General features: G+C 55.3%; 1 protein-coding gene across 2 annotated transcripts in view; it reads right to left on the minus strand.

Moving 5' to 3' along the window:
* Window positions 1-752: 752 nt before the first annotated feature.
* Window positions 753-21,708, minus strand: part of Wnt7b (Wnt family member 7B) — a 44,020-nt gene continuing 23,064 nt past the window's right edge. For both annotated transcript variants that reach the window (XM_085678541.2, XM_048444935.3), the window contains exons 3-4: window positions 9,214-9,485; window positions 753-3,186 (exon numbers count right to left, since the gene is read on the minus strand). In XM_085678541.2, the coding sequence (XP_085534667.1) occupies window positions 2,707-3,186; window positions 9,214-9,485 (752 nt within the window). In that variant the 3' untranslated portion in view covers window positions 753-2,706. The remainder of the gene's footprint in view (window positions 3,187-9,213; window positions 9,486-21,708) is intronic.

Genomic DNA, 21,708 nt, shown 5'->3' on the forward strand with positions numbered 1-21,708 from the left:
GCATATTCCCTTTTGAAACTCACAGCTGAAGACTCCTCCAGAAGACTTGGATCTGACACATACTCTGTGGGTGCCTCACAGGGCATATGGCTGGCTGTGGGATCAGCAGTTCCACCCGATGCCAGGCTTCCCAGGACAGCGGGCAGTGACCAAACCGGCCCCGCCACATGCCTTCTGACCCTGGACAGGAATGCCATTCACCGTAGGCAGTGCATGGTCACCACAGGCTGTGGCCAGGCAATCAGTTAGGGCTGCAAGCCCCTAGGGACTCTGGGCTCAGGCCCTAGGAAAACACAAGGCCCCTAGAAGTTCACCACAAAGAGCTGGGGAGACCCCAGATACTCAGGCCTAGGACTCTGAAGTCAATGGGAATGGAGGTAGAGAAAGGGCCTTCTACCTGCGCTTCCAGTCGAGGGCATACTGGGCCTAGACCTGTGGTTAATTCCTGGACATCAGACCTTTAGGCTTTGTGTCCTTGCAGCCTGAACCCTTTCAGAGAAGCTTCTAGGCCTGTGTACAAGCATACATCCAGGGATTCTCGCTGGCTGCCAGAGGCAGGCCAGCCCGATGGTTCCAGCTGAGCCTGGCCAAAGACCTCAAGTATGGAATGGAAGGAATCAGGCCTCTTGTCAGCAGAGGAGGTGAAGGAAATGGGAAAGACTAAGGGGCTCAGCCTTGGTGGGCAGTGTGTGTCCCCACCCTCAGGGCAGGAACTGCGGGGGCATCCCCCCATGGAGACTCCACACACACACTTTTCTGATTCCAGCTTTTATTGGGGCCAAGTGCTCCCCTCCAGAGGAGGCAGCAACACAGCCCATCAGAAGTAGGGCACTTCAAGGACACGTGGTGCCCGGCCACCTCCACCCCAGCACACAGCATTGGGACAGCCAGTGCCCTGCCTGGGTCCACTAACCACCTCTCTCCCCTAGGCAAGGTCTGCGGCTGACCGAGTGCAGGCGCAGGTGCCTGGCAGTCCAGGGACAGTGCGAATTGCCTCGGTGGCACCAGGGGCCCCGAGGGTCTGTTTCAAGCAGAAGGAGGAGCCTGGCTTGGGGGACGGCAGCCAAAGCCATCCCCCATCCCCTCCAGTACCCAGTGTAGGTCACAATAACTTAAGAGACATGACAGACGGGGGACGCTATATAACAATATAAGTTAACCAGGCTCCTCACAGGGGACACTGGGCTATGGATTAGGGCATCCCAGGACTTAGGGTGAGGAGATGGGACCAGGATCAGGGTGGGGTATCTCCAGCGGCCCAGAGGCTTGGAACATTCTGACGTGATAGGACCCACAGCCGGATGCAAGGCAAGGGCAAACAAGGGTCACTTTCTCCAGGCTAATGTCCAGGCCACCTGGCTTGGTGACCACCAAACCCCACATTCCCGTGGATTTCTGCTATGAAAACACCTTAGTGTAGGGAAGGCTGTGGGCAGTTGTGCCATTGGCCCTGGCAATCCCTTACCTCTGCCATGTGTTGTGGAGGAGAGGGAAGGAGATGCTCAGGTCTGAGCTCTTTTGTCCCTGTCTGAAAGATCCTGAGGAGAGAGGACATCAAGCTTCCCACAGACCCCTGCTTGAGGGCCCCATGTCCTCATAACGTGAGGACCCTCAAGCAGGGGTCTGTGGACAGTGCGCAGGGGGCCTGGCAGATACATCCCTAAATTCTGGATGCCGATTCTCTGGCATCGGAGTCAGAATGGAAGAGGGTGCAGCCTCCCAGCACCTCGGCTGTTTCCAGGGTTTGGGCTGGATGGGGCTGTTGGGGGTGTAATTCACAGAGCCATGGGGTCTCCAGAAAAAGATTCAGATTGCTCTGCGTCCATCTGTCACGCGGGACAACCGTCCCTGGCCTCTCCTGTGGGGCAGTCTCGGGGATCAGGCTGGCTCCAGGGTAGAGGGGGATTTGTAAACTGGAGGTGGAGATTGGCAGCAGACTGGAGGATGTGTGAGGGGCTAGAAAAAAGGAAGAGGCATGCCTGGAATCTGACACAAGCCATATTTGATTTGCATGACAGTTTCCAAATGGAATGGAGAATGGACTGTCCTGAGGCCATCTCAGGCCTTTGTAGACCCGCTAGGCCCCTCCCAGAGTGCTGCCAAGGAGTTCCCCTACCAGCCAGCCTCCGTGCCAACCCTGACACCATGGGTCCTGCAAGGAGCAGAGAACCCTCAAGAGAGGGGCCGAGGAGAAGAGAGTGAAGGGAGGTGCCGGTGGGGCAACCTCCAATAGGGTTAGGTCTGGCTACCCGGTCGTTAGTACTGAGTTCTCAACTGGTGCTAAGAAAACATAAATAATTTTGTCAACATCCATCCACACTGCCGGGGGCCAGCAGGACACCGCTCAGGAAACAGTTTTGAGTGTGGCTGGTGGGTGTGGCCTTTCTCTGTCCAGCCACCAGGCAGGGAGGTGATCCTCAGAGTCTCGTGGTCACTTTGACGTCCAGTTTCCCGAAGAGAAGTAAAGGAATTTGTCTCCATTGGGTACCAGACCGATGCGTTGGCCTTGGATGCTGGGTAGGTCAGGGCACTGTTGTGCGTCTGGAGGGGACAAAGCAGGTAGGAAGGAGCCTGGAGTACCCCAGTACCCTACCCCCAATTCTACCCTCTTGTGCCCACAGCTGGCAGCTCCGGAAGCAAAGAAGGATGTGCAAAATGGCGAGGGCCGCGGGATGGGCGGGCGCCTTGTGCGCCTGCGCGGCGGCCTCACTTGCAGGTGAAGACCTCAGTGCGCTCGCTGCACGTGTTGCACTTGACAAAGCAACACCAGTGGAATTTGCAGTTGCACTGCCACACCTTGGTATACTGGTGCGTGTTGTAGCCGCGGCCGCAGCACATGGTGTCACAGCCGTCGGCGCCGGGAGAGGTGCGGTTGCACAGGCGGCCCTGAGTGCCCACGCTGCCCGTGGCCGCGTCCTCCTCACAGTAGTTGGGCGACTTCTCGATGTACACCAGGTCCGTCTCCATAGGCTTCTGGTAGCTGCGCAGTTGCTTGATGCGCAGGAAGGTGGGCTGGCGCAGGCGGCTGGCGCGCACCACCTCCACCTGCACGGCTGCGTTGTATTTCTCCTTGAGCAGGTGGCCCACCTCACGGAACTTGGGCAGAGTGGTCCAGCAGGTTTTGGTGGTGCACGAGCCCGACACACCGTGACACTTACATTCAAGCTTCATGCGGTCCTCCAGAACCTATAAGCGACAGAATAGAGGCTCAGAAGGGAATGGAAGAGGCTGAGTGCCCTCCAGAATTCCCAGTGTCTCCTCTATGAGCTCATTCGCTTAAGCTGCTAAACATGGGTTCTCATGTGCTCTCAGCAGAGACTGGTGTATCTGATCAGAGTTATTTGGTTAAATTCAGCCCTAATGAGGAAATGGGACAAGGGCCACTTGCAGGGCAGCAGGTAGGGACGCTGTGCTGGGAGAGGCCCAGCAAGAGCAGTGATTAATAAGCACCGGCCCTTCGTGTCTCCATCTCCCTGTGACTGCCTCATGCCCGGTGCAGGGCCTGGCATGCAGTCAGAGCTTAACAGCCAGCTGCTTAATGACAGCCTGGCGTGCCAGTGATGGAGGAAACCAGGAGGGTGAGGGCACGGGTCAGCGAGGCCCAGTCGTGCCATCCTCTGGGAAGCCGACAGCCAAGCCTAGCCGGTTGTTATTCTTTCTCCCAGATGCGTGAGGGCCCGGGATGGGTGCAACCCTGTGTTTTCCTTGGGCCTCCCTCTCGCCCAGGAAGGCCAGTTCCCAGAGCCAGCCCTGACCCCAGGTACTCATTTACCCAGATCGAAAGGGCCCTGCCAGCCGGCCTGATGAAAGATGGGGAATTACTGTTAGCTGCAGCCCTGTGGCAGCGGAGGGGCCATTTGTCAGCTGTCCCTGCTTCACTGCCTTACCGCCTCCGTCTGGGCCTGCTGGCATTTGGCCCCTCATCTTTTCCCCACCCCCGTAGAACTCATTGTCAAGGGCACCTGTTCTTAGCCGCAGCTCTGCCCTAGACAAGAAGCCTAGTCAGTGAGTGTGTGAATGAAGAGAGAGATGAATAGATGAAAACAATGAGTGACGGGAAGAATCTCACAGACACTGCCTCCACCTCAGCAGCACCTTCCCTGGACCTCACAGAGGACCTCTGAGACGCAGGGTCCAGTATAATAAACAGGAGGAAACAGACTCATGACTCCCAGGGCCTAAGGGAGCTCAAGACTTTGAAAGGCTCACATCTTGATCCATAACCATGAGACAGAACACTGGGGATGCTAAGAGTCTCAGGAAACTTCAAAGCCTGCTCCCAGTGACACATCTCCAGTAAGACCACACCTCCCAATCCTTCCCGAACAGTTCCACCAACCGGGGATCAATTATTCAAACATATGAACCTATGGGGGCCGTCCTCATTCAGACCATATCTGTGGGAAGCAAGCCAGTGTGCGCAGTTACCTAGTGTACCTAGTGTTAGCTGTGGAGGCTTCCTGGAGAAGGTGATGCTTATGGTGGGTGTGGGTAGGGAGTTGGAAGGAGCTCCATGAGGGCCCACCAGAAGACACAAGAGTGCCGCTGAGAATTCAGGGGAACATGAGGCTCCTATGCCTCTCGTTGTTGGATGGACCCTGGGCGGGTATCACCATGACTGTTCTCTAGCTAAGTGAATGATGGCTTGCAGTGAGGACCAGAGAAGCTGGTCAGGAGGAAGCGGGAGACTGAGGTAGGGGTGCCTCGGGTGTCATGTGGGGGAAGGGGAACAGTGTGGGCTCCAGACTGAGTAGAATGGGTAGGCTGGAAAGGTTTGAGAGTCAGGCTAGCGTGGCCTCATGCACACTTGGGACCTGTTCCTTACATGCCCCATTCCTCGTCCATCCTGGTGACTCTCCCGCCTCTGGTTCAGCTTTGTCTGGCTCTGTTCCCTTCTACTAGTCTGCAAACCGAGTAAGTTCCCTGCTCTGGCCACCTACCCACCAGTTAGAGTGGTCCTCCCAAATCCCAGGCAGGAGCAACAGGTCCCTCAGGACCTGGCTGACAACTCTCCTTCAATGGCTGAGATCAGAGGGGGTTCTGGTTGGGGTCGTGCAGGCCACTGGTCGGCTACCAGTATCACTGCAGCCTGCTGGACACCCTTGCCCTGGCTGCAGCTCCTGAGCCTCATCTGGGATCTGTAGCCCGCTGCTCTTTTCTACCCCTGCCTGCCTGCCTGAGGACATCAGATCCTGCATAGCCCTGCTAGTGACAAGGGCAGATGAAGTTGATTGGGCAGGTGTTTGCAGAGTGAGGGGCTGAATCCTCGCTTGGCTGGGTCCCCTGAGCTGGAGCCTCGCCGGGAGGTGATCACAGGATTCAAGAATGCGCCGTTTCCTTCTCCAGAGCCCTCGCCATCAGAGCGACAGCAGCCGTGGCGCCAGGGACAGCCGGGAGCTTGGGGCACTGAGACCAGCCCAGGTGCTCAGGAGACACCTGGAGGTTGCAGAAGGGGTCCCCTTCCTGAGGCTGACCGCTCTGCCGCCTGGTTCCCTCCAATACACAAGAGTGTGGTGCCAACGGGACCCAGGTGAAGGGCTGACATGGAAGATCAAGGGCCTTGGAGTAGCGCTCCATTTGACCAGGCTAGGGGAGTCACCAGGCTGGGGCTGAAGTCCTTTAAGAGGAGGTTGGATAGCCCAGGGAAGTCAAACATCCCTATATCTCAGTGGGGCAGGCCTGGGTGGGCAAGGTGCCTCACATTCATTCAGCCAGGGAGCAGCTGAGGTCTCGGAGACAGGCTGTCAGTGGAGTTCTTAAGACCCTTCCTTTCCTGAGCCCGTGGGTGGCTTGGCCTCTCCAGGGGTCTGGGAACTGTAGGGACATGGCCTTTGCCTGCCATTCTTTCTGACTCTGGGTCCAGAAATGACTGTGGGTCTTGCTGGCCTCTAAGCAGCAGCCACACTCTGGGCTTGGTGTGGGTTTCCCTCCCAGATCTATACAACAGGAACCAGAACCCTGTCATAAACCCTCGGTCAGGACCTGGACTGTGGCCAGCTGGTAGGGTGCTGTCCCCAAGCTCTCAGAATCAGCTTCCAGCCTGGTGGGTATCAATGGAAGGACCCCAGTTCTGTCCTGAGCCTAGCACCTGACCCTCCCACAGGGACAGCCCTGACCATCACCATGTCTGAATAGGGGTAAGAAATCACTGACGCCACCTTCTCGGCCTACTGCCCTAGTTCCACACGATGGTGGGAACCCAAAAGGGACAAAACTGTTGACCTGGCTCGCCCACATTTGAGTGTTCTTTGGGAACAGTCTCCTTCTGCCCAGACACCAGGGGGCACCTCTCTTTAGTGACCAGCACAGCCTGTGAGGTGTCTAGGGACGAGCAGCAGGGCTGGGTTGGTAGCCATGGTAGGCTGTACTCTGAGCTCAGCCATCTCACCCCAACCCATCCAGGATCCCTGCCTCAGTTCCTGCAGCCTGAGGAGAATGGGGAGTGAGATGGTAGGGGAGCTGCTGCCCATACTTCTGACCTCACCGGGACGAGATGAAGGTAAAATGGAATCGTGTCTGTCCGGAATAGGGTGGCGCACAAAGTCTCAGTCTTAGGGGTGTCCTCATTTGAGACAGAAGAGACAACATTCCAGTAGAGGCCACACAGTCACCAGCAGAGGCCAGACCAAAACAGACAAGAGCCAAGACATGCCGAGGCCTCTAGAAATCGGTCAAGGCAAACAGGACACCCTCCATACCCTACCTCCCAGAGCCTTTGGAGAGAACACAGCCCTCGTCATACCCGGATGACAGCTTCAATTCTAGAACAGTGGGCGCACATCTGTCTGTCCTGTTTCTACTGTGAGTCTGAGGTGCCCTGAGCCATCTGTCTGATGCCCTAGGACCCAGCACTGGAGTCATGACCCCAGGCTCTCAACCTTCCCCCGCCCCACCACAGCTAATGCTAGCACCAAGCTGCTTGGAAGAAGAGGCTCACATGCAGCCACCAGCTGCCATTTAGGGGTTCAGGCCAACATGTGCTCACAGCTTCAGGGGGTGAGGCTACTAGAGGTGCAGCAGAGGAATCTGGCAAGGTATCTAGCGTCTGTTGTGCCAAAGGGGAGACTAAGGTTCAGAAGAGGGACAGGGCCAATCCCCACACAACGAGGGCAGAGCCGGTATAAGGACTGTGACCTTTAGTCAGTATTTCTTTTAGGGGATGGGGGTGGAAATCAGTGTCTTACTATGTAGCCCTAGCTGGCCTGGAACTCACTATGTAGACCAGGATGGCTTCAAAGTCACAGAGATCCGCCTTCTCCTGCCTCTTGAGTGCTTGGATTAATAACATACACCACCACATCCTGTTTTCTCTCTTTTTGAGACAGGGTCTTGCTATGTATCTCAGCCTAGCCTAAAACTCCAATCCATCTCAGCTTCAATGAATGTGCTGCCATGCCTGGGTACCACTGACCCTTGACAGCCTTTTCCTGTGGCCTCCCTGTTCCTAACCAGCCTCCACCTAGCCTGCTCTCCAATGGCCCGTTCTCCATTTTGGTTCGTGGTACCGTTTCCCTTCAAACCTCTTGTATGGCGTGTGACCTGTTCCTATGCCCTCATCCCCTCAGCCAACAGCTGCCAGGACTCACCCCTTGCCCTTCATTTTGGTTTCCAGTCCCACTACCAGCCTCCTTCCTGTATCTCCAGGGACCACTCTGCCTTAACACCTGCACCTCTCTACCAGATCAGTCCCAGCCCTAAACTGGAGATAACGCTAGCTGGTCTTCAGATGGCCCTTTACCTGAAACCCTTGTCCCCATGAACAGAGACCAGAACTCAGGCCTGGGGGGCCACTTGACCAGCTCTGCAGCAGCTCGCCCTGGGGCTCACTTTCCTTATCTGCAAATGAGGGACAGTGAAATCTTCCTTCCAAGAGAAAGAAAAAATCAGAAACAAGCCACTGAAGAGACTGGAGGGGCTCCTATGAGGGTCCAGCCTTGCCTACCCTCCATGTTAGAGGCCCCCTCTTCAGAATCCCTGGCAGGGCAGTTTTAATCATAGGCTAGGAATCAAACTTTGTCTGTAGCTAGGGGCTCTCTGTGCATGCACTGCCTCCACAGGGTCACGCTTTCCTCATCTGTTTGTGACCATAATCTAACAGCCCCCTCTGGGGGACACCACACATTAAAGTCAACCCTGGTTCTGTTCTACGCCAGCTCCTGCTTCCTGGGGCCTGACTCATCAACCCATCTGGCTCCCATTGGCTGGAACTGCTTGCCGTCATCCTCCAGGATCAGGCTTCTTGCCTTTCCCCTGAATATCCTTCAAGACCCCACCACTCCTATGCCACCTCCTCCGAAGAGCTCCTGGGCCTTCCCAGGGACACCTAGGTCCTTGATACCCTCAGGTAATCCCAGACTCCCTAGCCAGTTGAAATCCTCTCTACTGCCCAGCACAGAAAAAGGACAGAGTGTTAACTGAATAAATGAATGAGATAGTGGTCTTGGCCATGTCCCCTGAGGAGAGATTCATCATTTTTCTTTGCCTGGGAAGGCCAGTTCATCCCAGGCCCACGAAGCCCCTAGGCCCTGCAGGCATGGGTGCAGCCCCTAGAGTTGAGGAACCAGATTCAGTCCGTGCTCTGCTCGGCTGGCTGCCCTATCTCGGGCCATCTTGCCGCCGTGGCAGCCGCTCCTCGTAGCGCATTATCTGCGACTCTCATCTCCCTGTGGCAGCCGGGCTCATTCTGACTTCTTCCCTAGTGTGTGCTGACCTGATTGTCCTCCATTCCCACCCATATGCAAACCTGACGGTTCCACGAGGTCACAGCTGACTGGATGTGCCCATCTTGAGACAGTGATCTTCCTTCTTCCTCTGTCCTCAGTTGTCTGTTTCTGTTTGTGGTGTGTGTGTGTGTGTGTTTGTTTTGGGGGGGGGGGTTGTTTGTTTGTTTTTGCTTGTTTGGTTAGCTGGCTGATTAGCTTCCAGATCCACAAAGTGGGCTAACTATGATCTGGATCATAATATGATGTGATCTGGCTATTATGATATGGACTTGGCCCACCTGTAGGTCCCTAGCCAGGCCCCTCTCATGCTTTACATAGAAATGGGTCCCACACGTCCAAACCCTAGATGTCACGCCTGTACACCAGGCAGGAAGATTGCCTGGGCTGCAGAGAAGTACGGCAGTGACACCAAGAGGATTGGGTCCAAGCGCTTTCCTAGGCAGGTAATATGCCCCCTGTGCCCACTATGCCCACCATGCCCGCACGCTACCTTTCGGCCTGCCTCATTGTTGTGGAGGTTCATGAGGCGCCTGGCGTTCTTTTTAATCTCGCGAGCATCTACGAAGCGTCGGGAAAAGTCGATGCCGTAGCGCACGTCGGCTGAGCAGCCTCCCCACTTCCAGCCTTCCGCCTGGTTGTAGTAGCCTTGCTTCTCCCGGTCACAGCCACAGTTGCTCAGGTTGCCCTGGCTGCAGGCAGCTGTGACAGCATGGGCCACGCCTGCTGCGGTGATGGCGTAGGTGAAGGCAGCCTCACGACTCCCTGTGGAGAGAGGCAAAAGGTTGGGGCGATGAGGCCTTAAAGTCCTGAGTCAGGTGGTCACAGGGGATGTAGTCAACCCGCTGTGAGACCCTAGGCTCAGAACCTGCTCTCTAAGAACTCAGAACGCACTACACTGGGGCCGATGAACCCCACCCTGAAACGGGGCAACAAGGACATTCGAAAGGCATTTGTTTCTGCAGTGAGCCACCCGCACACACCACTGTCATTTTCTGTTTTCCTGTTCCCAAGGGACAGGTCATTTGTGTTCTGTGTGAAAGGTGATATTCTGGGCCATGAGGAAGAAGCGTCTCTGTACTCCAGAGCTCAGAAGCCTCCCTCTCTGCTCATCTTCAGTCGGGTTCAGGCCTCGGTCTCTCCCAGGCTCCCCTCTCCTTCCAGCCTCTGGGCAGCAGCCATGCATCAGTAACCACCGCCCAGGTGTAGTCTAGGCAGAACACCCACCCACACACCCTAACACCGTCACCGGCCTCTACTGCAGAGCCAAGTCCATGACCAACAGAGCTGAGAAGGGAAGCCATCTCCCACCCCAGCCCTGCTGATACCTGCTTGCCTCCCTGGGCCCTCTCCCCATCCTGTCAGAAATGATGACTCAGGCCTTCCGGGTGTGTCTCACACCTCCCGCAGAGTTACTCTTCTTTGGGGGTAAGATTCCCTGCACCTCTTGGGGCTAGGTTCTAATGTCTCATCCAGGCAGCCTTCTTAGGATGAAATCCTCATTGCTTGGATGGGGGACCCTTTCTACCAGCTTAGCCCTACAGGGGATCCCTTATCTTTGTAGGCCCAAAGGCTCCTCAAGGCCGGGCAAGACCTGCCCTGTTTTCTTTATCTACCTCAGCCCCAGGCTGGGCCATGCAAGCCTTCCATCTTGTACTCAGTCTTCTCAGTTCCCTCCCTCTTCACCCACCCTCTCTTTCCTTCAGGACTCAAGCTCATGGTGGGGGATGGATGCCCAGCAGGCTCATGAAGGGCATCTCAGGAGCCTAGGCTAAGCTCCAGTAAAGGATGGCTCCCTACCATCTCATCTGCAGACAGCAGGGCCAGTGGTCAAATATGGTTAGGGTGGTGGAAAACCCAAGACCCAGCCTTAGCGAGGCCCGGGCCAGCACCTGCCTGTCCTAGCCTGTCCTCGGTACCTTGCTGCAGGCCCTGCTACTGGGGGCTGTGTCTGCTGGGTCCCACCAATACAGAACAAGGGCTCTGCGTCAAGTCAGGTCCATAACCCACACCAAGAACCAACTCTATGCCTGACCTAAGCCTACCTACCTCCCTACCCACCAACCAGCAGGGGTGCACAGGAGGGCATCTTCCTTCTTAGAAGGAGCTCATTGGGGGGCCCTCTTCCCTCAAGGTGAAGACAGGGTGGAATCCAGTATCTCAGGTCTACAGCAGTCTCCCCTCACCTCCACTGTCACTTCTTTTCCCAGGATCTGTGGGCTCTGGGCTCCGATTATGACAGAAGAAATGAGAGATGAGAGATCACCCTTAAGCCCAATGGGCTATGCACAGTCCCCTGTGACTGGTGTTGTTCTCAGAGGCCCCAGGGCTGACCTGTCCCTGCCCTGGTGGACGCTGGCCAGGAGCCCCAGACAGAGCAGAAACTGGAAAGGTACAGGAACCTATGTTTCTGAGTCTAACTTGGGTCACTAAGTCCCTAGGGGAAGCTGGCGCGTTCCCTTTTCCCCTCTGATCAGGTCTGGCAACTTCATCTGACCAACTGTTGAGGGTTGATGGAGGTGGCCAGTCCAGGGTGGGTCCTGGGGTGGAAGGGAACTAGACAGCCACTGAACTCAGGATGGGGGCTCTGTGGAGGCCGAGCTGACTTTCCAGTGTGCCCATGTTGCAAGTATCCGATGTAGGGGGGGTCTAGAAAATTCAAACTATTTTGCTCTAGGGGCAGACAGCAGTGGGTGTCATCATCCACCACCACCACCACTGCTACCTCCACCGCCGCCCCATCACCACCACCCAGGCCAAAGCAGCCACTGGAGACATTCAGCCTCTTCCGGTCCATCCTGGAAGCCTATCTTGAAGCCCCAGGCAAGCAGGCAGGTGCCCTGGCTGGCAGGTGTGTTTCGGGGCGACCCAAGGCGTCCTGCCTGAGTCCTGCTTCAGGCCTCAGCTCTCACCTGCTTATGCCCACACTTGCTCTGACTCAGTTAACTCAGCAGTTACTCATCAGGCTGCCTCTCCTGCTAGGGCCGTTTTTATTTGGTTTTAATGAGCCAAGCCCTCCGTCTGTTGCCATGGAGACGGGGGGGCGGGGACGACAAGAGGCCAGTGGTAGTTTGTAGAGAAGAACAACCCACGTGAGGTCAAGCAAGAGGGGCTGCCATGGGCTGAGGGTCCCCGCAACTCGCATGCTCTAATGTGTTCGCTTCCAAGGCTTGAACGCGCCTGACTCAGCGGGCTTGGTAACTCGCCCCAGGCTGTGGCATGCCCAAGTGTTGAGTAGGGAGGGAGGGTTGACTCCCGGCTTCCCCATGCCTCCTGGGGCCTTGGCTGGGACTGCTCAGGGCCCTAGCCTGCTTCCTCCAGGAGAGAAGAACTGACTCAGAAGAACCTGACCTTTCCAGATGTAGACAGCCTGGGCTTAAGGACCTAGTTCAACAGCCATCAATGGCTCCCAAGATTTCTGAGATGAATTCCTGTCCTTGTCCCCAAAGCATCCAAGGCCTGATAGCGTACCCTCTCCCACCATAAGCAGCAGCCCAACATGGCCAGGGTGAATAGTGGCCCATCTGGGGATAACTGTAGTCACCTCAGTGCAGAGAATCTATTTATTTGTGGAGAAAGGATCTCCCAGCTCCCTGCCTCTTGCCTGGCAGGCGGTGGCAACCCTGCCTTTAGTGACACTCAGTGTCTCCATGTAACAGGCTCTGGATGCAGTCGGGACTCTCCCTGTTCCAGAGTGTATCCTGGAGGCAGAGATAACTTCCTCTGGGCAACAAGGAGGTCAGTTTTCTCACGCATCCCCCAACCAAGGCCATTTCCCGAGTTCTTGGACATGGGTGGACCTGGCCACTTCATTTTATCTTATCTTTCCAACAACCCCTAGAATGGGACATTTTCATTGTGCACATTTCTCAGATCGGAAAGCTGAGTCTCCTAGTGGCAATCTATTTGCTCTAGACAGTGGCTGCCGCGTGGGCTCAGGCTGTTTCGGGGGGACTGTTATGGCAGGAAGAAGGATGAAGTGAACGGCGACAGCACTCACAACCGTCCTGAGAGGACACTTGGCCCAGAGACCTAGGAGCCCTTTGGGACCTGAAACAATTCCTACACGGGTCTGCACACCTAAGCACTGGAGCTCCCAGTATCCCTGGAAGACACCAGAGATGGATGTGTAGGGTTTACAGCGTCCAGCCCTTATGTCTGGTCCTCCAGGGTCCCTGGATGGATTCTGAGTCTTATGGTCCTCAGGGGACCAGGGTGATACCAAGCCCCCCGTCCGTGGTGTTTGGCTACATCAAAGCAAGTACTATTAGCTAAGGGGCCCTGGCCAATTAAAGAGGGAAGCAGAGGGGAGCATGGAGGGAGACTTGGAGCAGGGAAGGTGGAGGAGCACTGAGGGGTGGGGTGGGAAGGCAAACCACAACTCCTCTAGAAGCCCAAGTCCTTACTAGCCTTGCGGGACGAGAATGTTGCCCTCTGCCTGGAGCCAGCTCTGGGTGCAAACGAAACCAGAGACAAACAAAACCATCACTACGAGGGAGAAGAGGTGGAGGCCAGCAAAAGGAACCAGAGGGTGACCAGGTACTGCCCAGGGCCGTGAGGCTGGCTGGGAACACCGTCCTCCAGGCTGGTACTTCCAGCGCTGCCCGGCAGTGTCCACTGTCTTCATCCTAAGTTAACCCAGGCTTACCAAGGCAGCAGATTCTGAGCCCACTACCGTGTGGGAGAAACACAGCGACAGATCAGAGGCTGGCCCAGCCACAGGGGGATTGCCCAGTATGGTGCTCTCCTTAGGTTATTCACACTCTAGCCCTCACTGGGCACATGGTACCTCCACCCAGCTGGCACAAGCTGGGCTCATAGGACAATGGATTCAGCCCTGCCTGCCACCTACCTACAGTGTCAGACTCGAGCTGAGTCTCCCCGCCTGCTGGCCTATCACACTGACCCCCAGAGAACACCACTAGGCAGAGACGATGGGCCCTGATGCCCAGAGTAGAGGCAGGACAGGGCCTCCTGCCTTGGGGGCAGAGCTGGGGCCAAGACTACCCCCAGACCTATCAGTCAAGCTACCTGCCACTTCCTGGCATCTCCATGGGCCACACACTATTTTTAGAATGCTATAAAAGCCAGACTTGGGCTCACAATGACCCCATGTGCTACACCGGGGAGGTTGGGCTACAAAAGTCCTTGGCTCCCTCTCAAAAGAGGAGTCAGGGATCAGCAAATCAGTTCTGGGGAGGGCCTTGAGGACTTTCCAGTAACACATCTTAAACAAGGAAACCAAGTGAGGTCCAGAAAAGGACAGCATACTGCCCAATATCATACTCAGGATATGGCAGAGCTCACAGACCAGTCACTGAGGTCAGAGGTCAAAGGTGGGGAGTTACCTAGGGCGTAGAGTCTTCTAAAAGCCCAGATCCTAAAATCAGCTCCTTGGGTGACTGGTCCTGGGGGGCCTTTCTGTTTCCTGGTGGTCATACATGCTCCCGCAGAGAGACTAGCCTAAGCTCTGTACCCACATATGTTACACACACAGGTTCTTTGTGGTACGCACATGCTTGAGCAACTGCATGTGGTGTGTGTGCATCACATGTCCATGTATTTGCACATGTGTGAGCTTTTGTTTGAACTCAGCACCTGGGAGTGCACACAAAGGAGCATGCCTGTGTGACCTGCACTCAGGGCCGCTCGTCTTCACCTACCAACCCTGCTCCCTCCTCCTTTGAAAAGTTGTCTTCAAGTCACTAATAAAAATGCAACCAACCAATTAAAAATGGGCAAAGGAAGGCAGATGGGCATGGCCCAGTGGAGAGTGCTTGCCTAGCATGTGGGAGGCCCCAGGTTTCATGCCCAGGACTGAAAGGAAAAAAAAGGCAGCAGAGAAGGGAATGTGTGTGCAAAGATTCTGAAGAGACATTTCTCAGAAAGAGTATGAAAATGAGCAGTAAACACGCGAAGAGATTCTTAGTGTCCAGTGTCTTCAGATTCAGCACATCTGAATCACGGTGAGATGCAGCCCATACCTACCGGGACGACTGAAACCAAAGACCGCTAATCTCACATGCTGGTGAGGGCCTGATGCTTCACGGCCTTGGACACTCCACTGGGGATGGGAAAGGGGAAGCCACCAGGGAAAAGCCTGGCATGTCTTTGGAAATGTAACGGTTGAGTTACCTGATGCAGCGACTGCACAGCTCGGGTACGTGCTAAGAAATGAAGTCACACCCACAGAACCCCACACACAAACGTTCACAGCGGCTCACAGTGGAAAAAGTCCAAGTACGCATCAACGATGCATGAAGAAAATGCGGGCTACTGGGGCTAGAGAGATGGCTCAGAGCCCTACTGCTCTTGCAGAGGATCCAAGTTCAGTTCCCAGCATTCATGTTGGGTGGGACAACTGCCTGTAACTCCAGCGCCAGGGTATCTGACACTTCTGGCCTTCCTGGACACCAGTACACACACACACACACACACACACACACACACACACACTTGTTTAAAAAAAAAAAAAGAAAACTTTCTTCTTTATACGGATATGTTATATCCATATAACAGACTATTACTTAGTCTTCAAAGAGAAGTAATGTTAACACGAAATCTTGGGCCTTGAAAACATAAAGTGAACGAAGCCAGACACACAGGCCTCACACTGCAGGAGCCCATTTCCAGGGATGTGCACAGCTGGCCAATCCACAGAGAGGAAGTGAACTGGGGGAAAAGTTAACTCAAGGCGCACAGTTTCTTCTGGGGCTGAGAAAATGTCTCAGATCTATAGTGGCACTGCGGAGACTCCAGACCTGCAGTACCACCCACGGAGCCCCCGCGGAGCCGAATGGCTGCAGCCCACTAAGAAGAGGGGCATTTAATGGTCTGAAGGGCTCCATCAGCCTCAGTTAGGTGCTCAGCTCTCTGTTAAGACGTGGGGCAAAGAAGAAGCTGGTGATTAGCCTCAGGGCACACAGCGGATGAGCCGTGGAGCTGGAGTCTGATCTGGGAACCCTGAGCTCTTGATGTCCCTGAGGCCTGAGTGCCAAACTGGAAAACCTGCCTCCTGCCTCAGACTGGGACCCTGGACACCTATGTCAACCCCACATCTCATTCTCTCCACCAGATACTATGTCAGAGCCTGTGTATCCCACACCGCCAAATGTAGCTCTGTTCCTGGCCAGGGTGTGCAGAGCCCTGGGGAGACATTTACATGTCCACCCCATCTGGCAAAGCTCTTCAGAAGGCCAAGCATAGCACGTGATGGTGGCGGAATATGCTGACCCAGGGCAGACAGGTTAGACAAGGCTCCTAGCTGCTGAGGTGGAGGGCAGCCATCAGCCTGTGCAGGGGTCAGCTGGAGGGCAGTGGAGGGACTAGGAAAGTCAGGCAGGAAAGGATACTGAAGGCGAGCCCTCAACGGTAGCCAAGACACAGCAGTGCCTCAGGCAGGAGGACCATTGGGGCCAAAGTCTGGAGGAGGAATGTTCTAAACACTCACTGCTTATCCCAAGAAATCAGGGATGGTCCTCAGTGGCCTCACACTATTGCTCCTGGGAGAGAACCAGGGTTAGGGCTTTCATCTGAGAGATAGGACATCCTTTGGGGTGTGGCTCTGATCTGAGCTGAAGGGAACCCTTTGGCCAACTGTTGAGGTTTGGGGACATCAAGGAGAGGCAGGTGCAAGGGTGCCTAATGGTGAACCAATGGGATCAGCAGGGAAGTGAGGGAGGGGACAGAAGATTCCTGAAGGCCTCAGACGTAGTGTTGGAGGACATCACCAAGGGTGGGATCAAGCCTAGGGGACTCAAAGAAATTTTTAGCTAGTTTAAGGGGGTCTGAGGACAGGAAGGGAGAAGGGACTACTGACACGCAGGCTTAGTCTCAAGAAGACAGCCCTACCGCGCCCACCCCTCACCATCAAAGCCAGGCCCAGGAAGTACTGGGTCTGTGCTATGAGACCCTGGCTGGACCCCTCTCTTAGGCCTCAGTGTTCCTATATGTAATGGGTCCTCTTTAAAATCTCCTTCAAAAGGTAGCTGTGCTCTCTGAACCTTCTGGAAGAATTCCTAGGCTACAGCGGGCAGGGATGTAAGAGGGTGGGCTTGGGCTGTGAGACACGGCTGGTGATTCCCCCATCCAAGATCCCTTCCCTCACACGGCCTACCAGGTCCCCAATATCCTCCTAAGTGTAGAACTAGAACTGATCAGGGAGTATCAGGATCCAATAGGATCCGTCTACACATTGAAAAACTGAGACCCACAGAAAAAGGACATACCTGGGACCGGTGGGTAGCGCCACTGGCCAATGGGTATAGTGCCTACATTTAGGGGGACCTTTGTCTGAACAGGGCCCCGAGTGGCTACTGGGCACAGGAACTGGGAAGGGAAAAGCTTGGAAGCCAGAGCAGTGCCCAGTATGTCCCTTATGACTACCCACGTCCCAGCCTGGCCCCTCAGTCCCAGCATGGACTCAGTCACCAGGGTCTAAATGTAAACCCTGCCTAAGTGGGTCTCAGGCAAGCACCCTAGCACTCAGTGTCTCAGGCTAGGGGCATCTGTGTGTAGCAGGGGACAGGGTGGAGACAGGGACGGTGAGGTGGGCCAACACACGATACCTCTGACCCCACGGGGATCTCCAGGCTCTGCCTGGTGCAGGTTAAGCAGGCTGCCTCACACTCCTGCCTACTTCTACCCTAGTAAAATGAGGTGGTACCAAATACCCCTCGAAGAGGCCTCTGATAGAGATCGCTGGAGCGGTATTACGTGTGCCAGGGCCTGAGTACCAGGAGGAAATGGGTGACATACTCTATGTGCTACGAATATCACCCTCTCAGAGACGGTCTCAGTGACCCTGAGGAGCTCAGTGACCCTGGGCCTGCATAGGTGCTGTATGAGTGAGGAGTGTGCATATGTATATGTGTGTGTGTGTGCGTGCACATGCATGTGCACGCGTGTGTCTATATGCACAGAGATGTATACTGTTTGTGTGCCTGCTTCCATGTATATGTAGGTATATACCTGTGTGGAAGTCCGTGAATGTGTGTTTGTACAAGTATGCATCTATGAGCGTGTACAGATGCATTTGTCTAGACGCATATGGCGTGTGTGTGTGTGTGTGTGTGTGTGTGTGTGTGTGTTTCCATGTGCCTATCTGTCCTTCTCTATCTCTCTGTGTCCCTTGGTCCCTTCTGGCTCCCACCCCACCCGGCCCCACCCGGCTTGGCTGAGTCAGTGTCTCCACTCCACTCTAAGCTCCTCTCTGCCGTTGTCATAAACAGAGCAGCAGGGGAAGGCCTGCCAGGTCCGAACATGCAGGCCTGCCTGCGCCCCAGGCTTTTGTTCCGACCCAGGGTGGCCCGCACATGCTGCTGTGCAGCCCTGTAGATAGTGCCCCCACTTGGGGGCACTGGGCTCAGAGGAGAGGACCTGGCTATACAACCGGGGACATAAGGGGTCTGTGTTGAGGTTCTGAGGGAAGGCAGAAGGCCCCTGGACAGCCATGGTCTCTCATTCATGTTGCCTTGGGACAGCGCTAGCCACCTCCACTTCTCCCTCCCTTAGGGTTACTGACAAAAGCCACCCAATGCTCTGGGGGAGAAGTGGGGTTTTGACCTCAGCCCCTCCTGACACAGTAGGGGAAACGGAGGTCCCAAGGACATGAGGCTATCTTAAACGTCACCTGGGTGAGCTAGGCCACTGGCCCAGGAAAGATCTCTCCTCCCAGCCCTGCCTGACTATGCTCCAGACAGGGCCTGACAAGGTAAAAACTCCAATCCTGGACAAGTTCCAGATGGCCTCTGAGGGGCTGAAGGATAGCCCAGGCCACCACACCCAGCTGCTTAATGCTGCGGAGCTCAGTGACAATGGTCTTCTGGGAGCAGCCCTCCCATCTGTGAGCTACCTTCCAACGAGGGGTGGAGTCCAGGTACTAGTCTGGGACCCCATCACATCCCAAGACAGCAACTGACTTTCAAGCTCCTGACTGTCCCCCGAGTCCCAGTAACCAGAATCCTACACATAAGAAATGTCTGTTCCGCTACCTTGACTGGCCCTGGTATTGGTTCAATGGAACAGTAGTATGAGATTCTTAGACCAGGTGTCCGAAGACCTCAAGGCTAGGGTCCTTCTAGGCCTGCCACTGTAGCACCAATAATAAAAACCCAGAGACAGATACTGGGGCTCACATTAAAAGATCAGAGAAGCAAAGCAGTCAACCACTGGAGACCTCTTACCTCTACACAAATCTTCAAACTGAAAAGAGAGTGAGCTCTTGTCTCATCCCTAGGCAGGACCCTGGCCTGGCAGACTGCAGGTGTTTAATGCCAGCACACTGAACCACCATAGGGGCTGATAACGGCAACCACCGTCCCTCACATTGCCTTGACCCATAATGCCCATAAATAACACGGGATGTCAATATGGGTGATCTTTTACTTAGCCAATATTTCCAAACAGCATCATTCTAATAGACCACTGGCTAAAAGGACGCTTACTTCTGGGGTCTAAGCCCTCCTGTGTCTTACACGGCTCTGCACTCAGTGGAAGCACACCTGCCAGCAGAGGCCTACAACCATCAGGCAGTCAGTGACCTTCTGGGGACAGTGTTCCCTGCCCTACAGAAGCCTGTGTGCAATGCCCTGAAACGGCAACCAGTACACGTGCTGAGGAGCCACCCTCCCTCCCCAAGGACCCTCCATTCTCAGGTGACCAAAAAGGGGTCAACCTACCCCCTCCCCAAGGGCCTCAGCTGCTCTCCTGATGTAACATGGGCGACGGCAGGCAGGGGGAACTTTGCTATAGGACACTGTCCCCATAAAAAATCTCACTCAGAAAACCAGCAGGAGTCAGCCGTGGTCTGCTCACGTGAGCGCAGATTAGGGGCGGCCCTTATGCCTGGTCATGTCTGAGACCAGCACATGAAGGGCGGAACGCTGCATGCTGGGGCTGGGGACTACAGAGCCCAGTCGGGGCCAGGTTAGCGGGTCAGGGGCTTTGGGCTCAGGAGGAACTGGGGATCAGGCATGCTCACAATCTTCCTGATGCTCTGAGCTCTTTGGGGGGCTCATGGCATTCCATCTGTCTTTCTGCACCCTTCAGCCTCAACTCTCCCACACTGCCACCTCAGCTTGCCCCCACAAAGCATCTGTGCTCCAAAAACACACTTTCTGCTTCCTGGCCTCGGGGCTTTGGCATATTCTGTCCTCTTGGTCTCCTTCCCTAGGCTCTCCTAGAGGGAAGACTTCGATGGAAGTCCTGGCTTGGTGACGGTGACTGTTAGCAGCTCTTACCCTTGCAAGGGAACCCACATTTCTAGCAGGCTTCCCTGGAATATACAGGCGCCCCACACATACACTCTCACGCCTCACCTCTGTCCCCCCCTCCCATCTCAGGGCACAGCTGGGCTGTACTGAAAAGGCATCACCTCCAAGTTCATTCTCAGTCAACGGAAGAGCCCTGGGCTGCCATCCTCCCTGGAGCCCTGTGGGAACAGTACTGGTCAGGCCAGAGGGCACCAAACATGAAACACCATGTCAGCCGTAGGGAATCTGAAGACTGTCTTGACCCTCTCAAAAGAACAAAAGCCACCAGCACTATCATTGTGCCGGACAAGACCAGTGTCGTGATCAGCATGGGAGTACTGATGAGTGTCCTGGCCATGGAGGTATCCAAGTCACTGCAAACATACTGGGGAAGGAGTGGGACTTTGCTGAGGGGCTTTTCTGTCTTCAGGGGGTTTCACATTTAAGTTTTAGGGCTGGCCCAAGGCCATAGGCAAGGCCTAAAGGGGGCTCTCCCACCGTTTAGACCATTGCGCCTCTGGGGACAATCATTAATTGGCCCAGCTTGAGAGGTCGCTCCCAAGAAAGGGCAGCCCGCAGCGGGGCTTCCCGGTGTATCCAGGCACCCAGCAAGCCTCTCAAAGCAGCCTGTTCACAGTACAGCCTGCTTGTTGATCCTGACTTTCAGCCACTGAGAATATATAGGCAAAGCCCCTGCGGTTCCCGCCCCTGCTCCATCAGCTCGGCCTGTGACCAGAGCTGCCCTGCTTGAGTGCAGCAGGAAGCTACAGGAGGCTAAGGCAGGGCAGCAAGACCCAGGCTGGGCTCCAGAAAGCCTGCCCATCCCAGGGCAGGAAGGGCTAGGGACAGGCAGAGGCTGACCCAACTTGAGGGTGTGGAAAAGCCCCCCAAGAGGGAGGGAGATGAGCTATAAAGAGTATAGCAGAGGGAGAGGCCTTTCAGGCTGCAAAACGAGACAGGAAGGGATCTGGCCTACTTGGGCAGACAGAAAAGTCAAATGGGGCTGGGGGTCTCTGGTGGGAGAAAATCAAGGTGAGGGGCTCTGGGCTAGGAAGGTAACCTTACCTTAGGGCAGCAGACAGCTACAGCAAAGATTAAACACTACTGTTTTTTGTTGCTGGCAATGGATTTGAAACTGGCTCATACAGACTAGATGGGCCAGTAGCTGGCAAAAGTGGGTGTGACAGGGCCCTACTGCAGCACCTTAGCTTAGGAGGTGCTGGGGAATCGAACCCAGATCCTTTGGTGTACTAAGCTAGACCTCGACCCACAGAGCAGAAAGAAATGGACACAGGGTGGCCTCCGTCTGACCCAGTAAATGGGACTGTGGAGGCCAGAGGACATTCAGAGCTTCCAGGGAAGGGTCAGAGAAGAGATCCCAGCAGGAACGAAGGGGTAGAGGGCTAGGGAGTAGAAATGACTCCAGACGGTCAGGTGGGTAGGGGGAGCTGGGGACAGTACATCTGAGGAGCCGGATGCCATGCAGAAGAGCCAAAGTGTCCGTGGACCAGTGAGACTCAGAGCATCAGGCGACAACGAGCTGCCGGGGTAACTGTGAAGACAGCCATCCACGTGTGCCTGGGGGCAGGACCTTATCTAGGGCAGGGCAAGGAACAGCTAGAGGCAGGAGAGAATCCAAGTTGATGAGTCCAGATGCAAGCCAAGGAATGGGAACAGTCAGCAACACAGGTCACTAATGACCTGGACAAGGAGCTGTGTGGACGCCAACAGCAGTG

Source organism: Myodes glareolus, chromosome 19 (genome assembly GCF_982192425.1).
Source record: "Myodes glareolus chromosome 19, mMyoGla1.1, whole genome shotgun sequence".
Lineage (NCBI taxonomy): Eukaryota > Metazoa > Chordata > Mammalia > Rodentia > Cricetidae > Myodes > Myodes glareolus.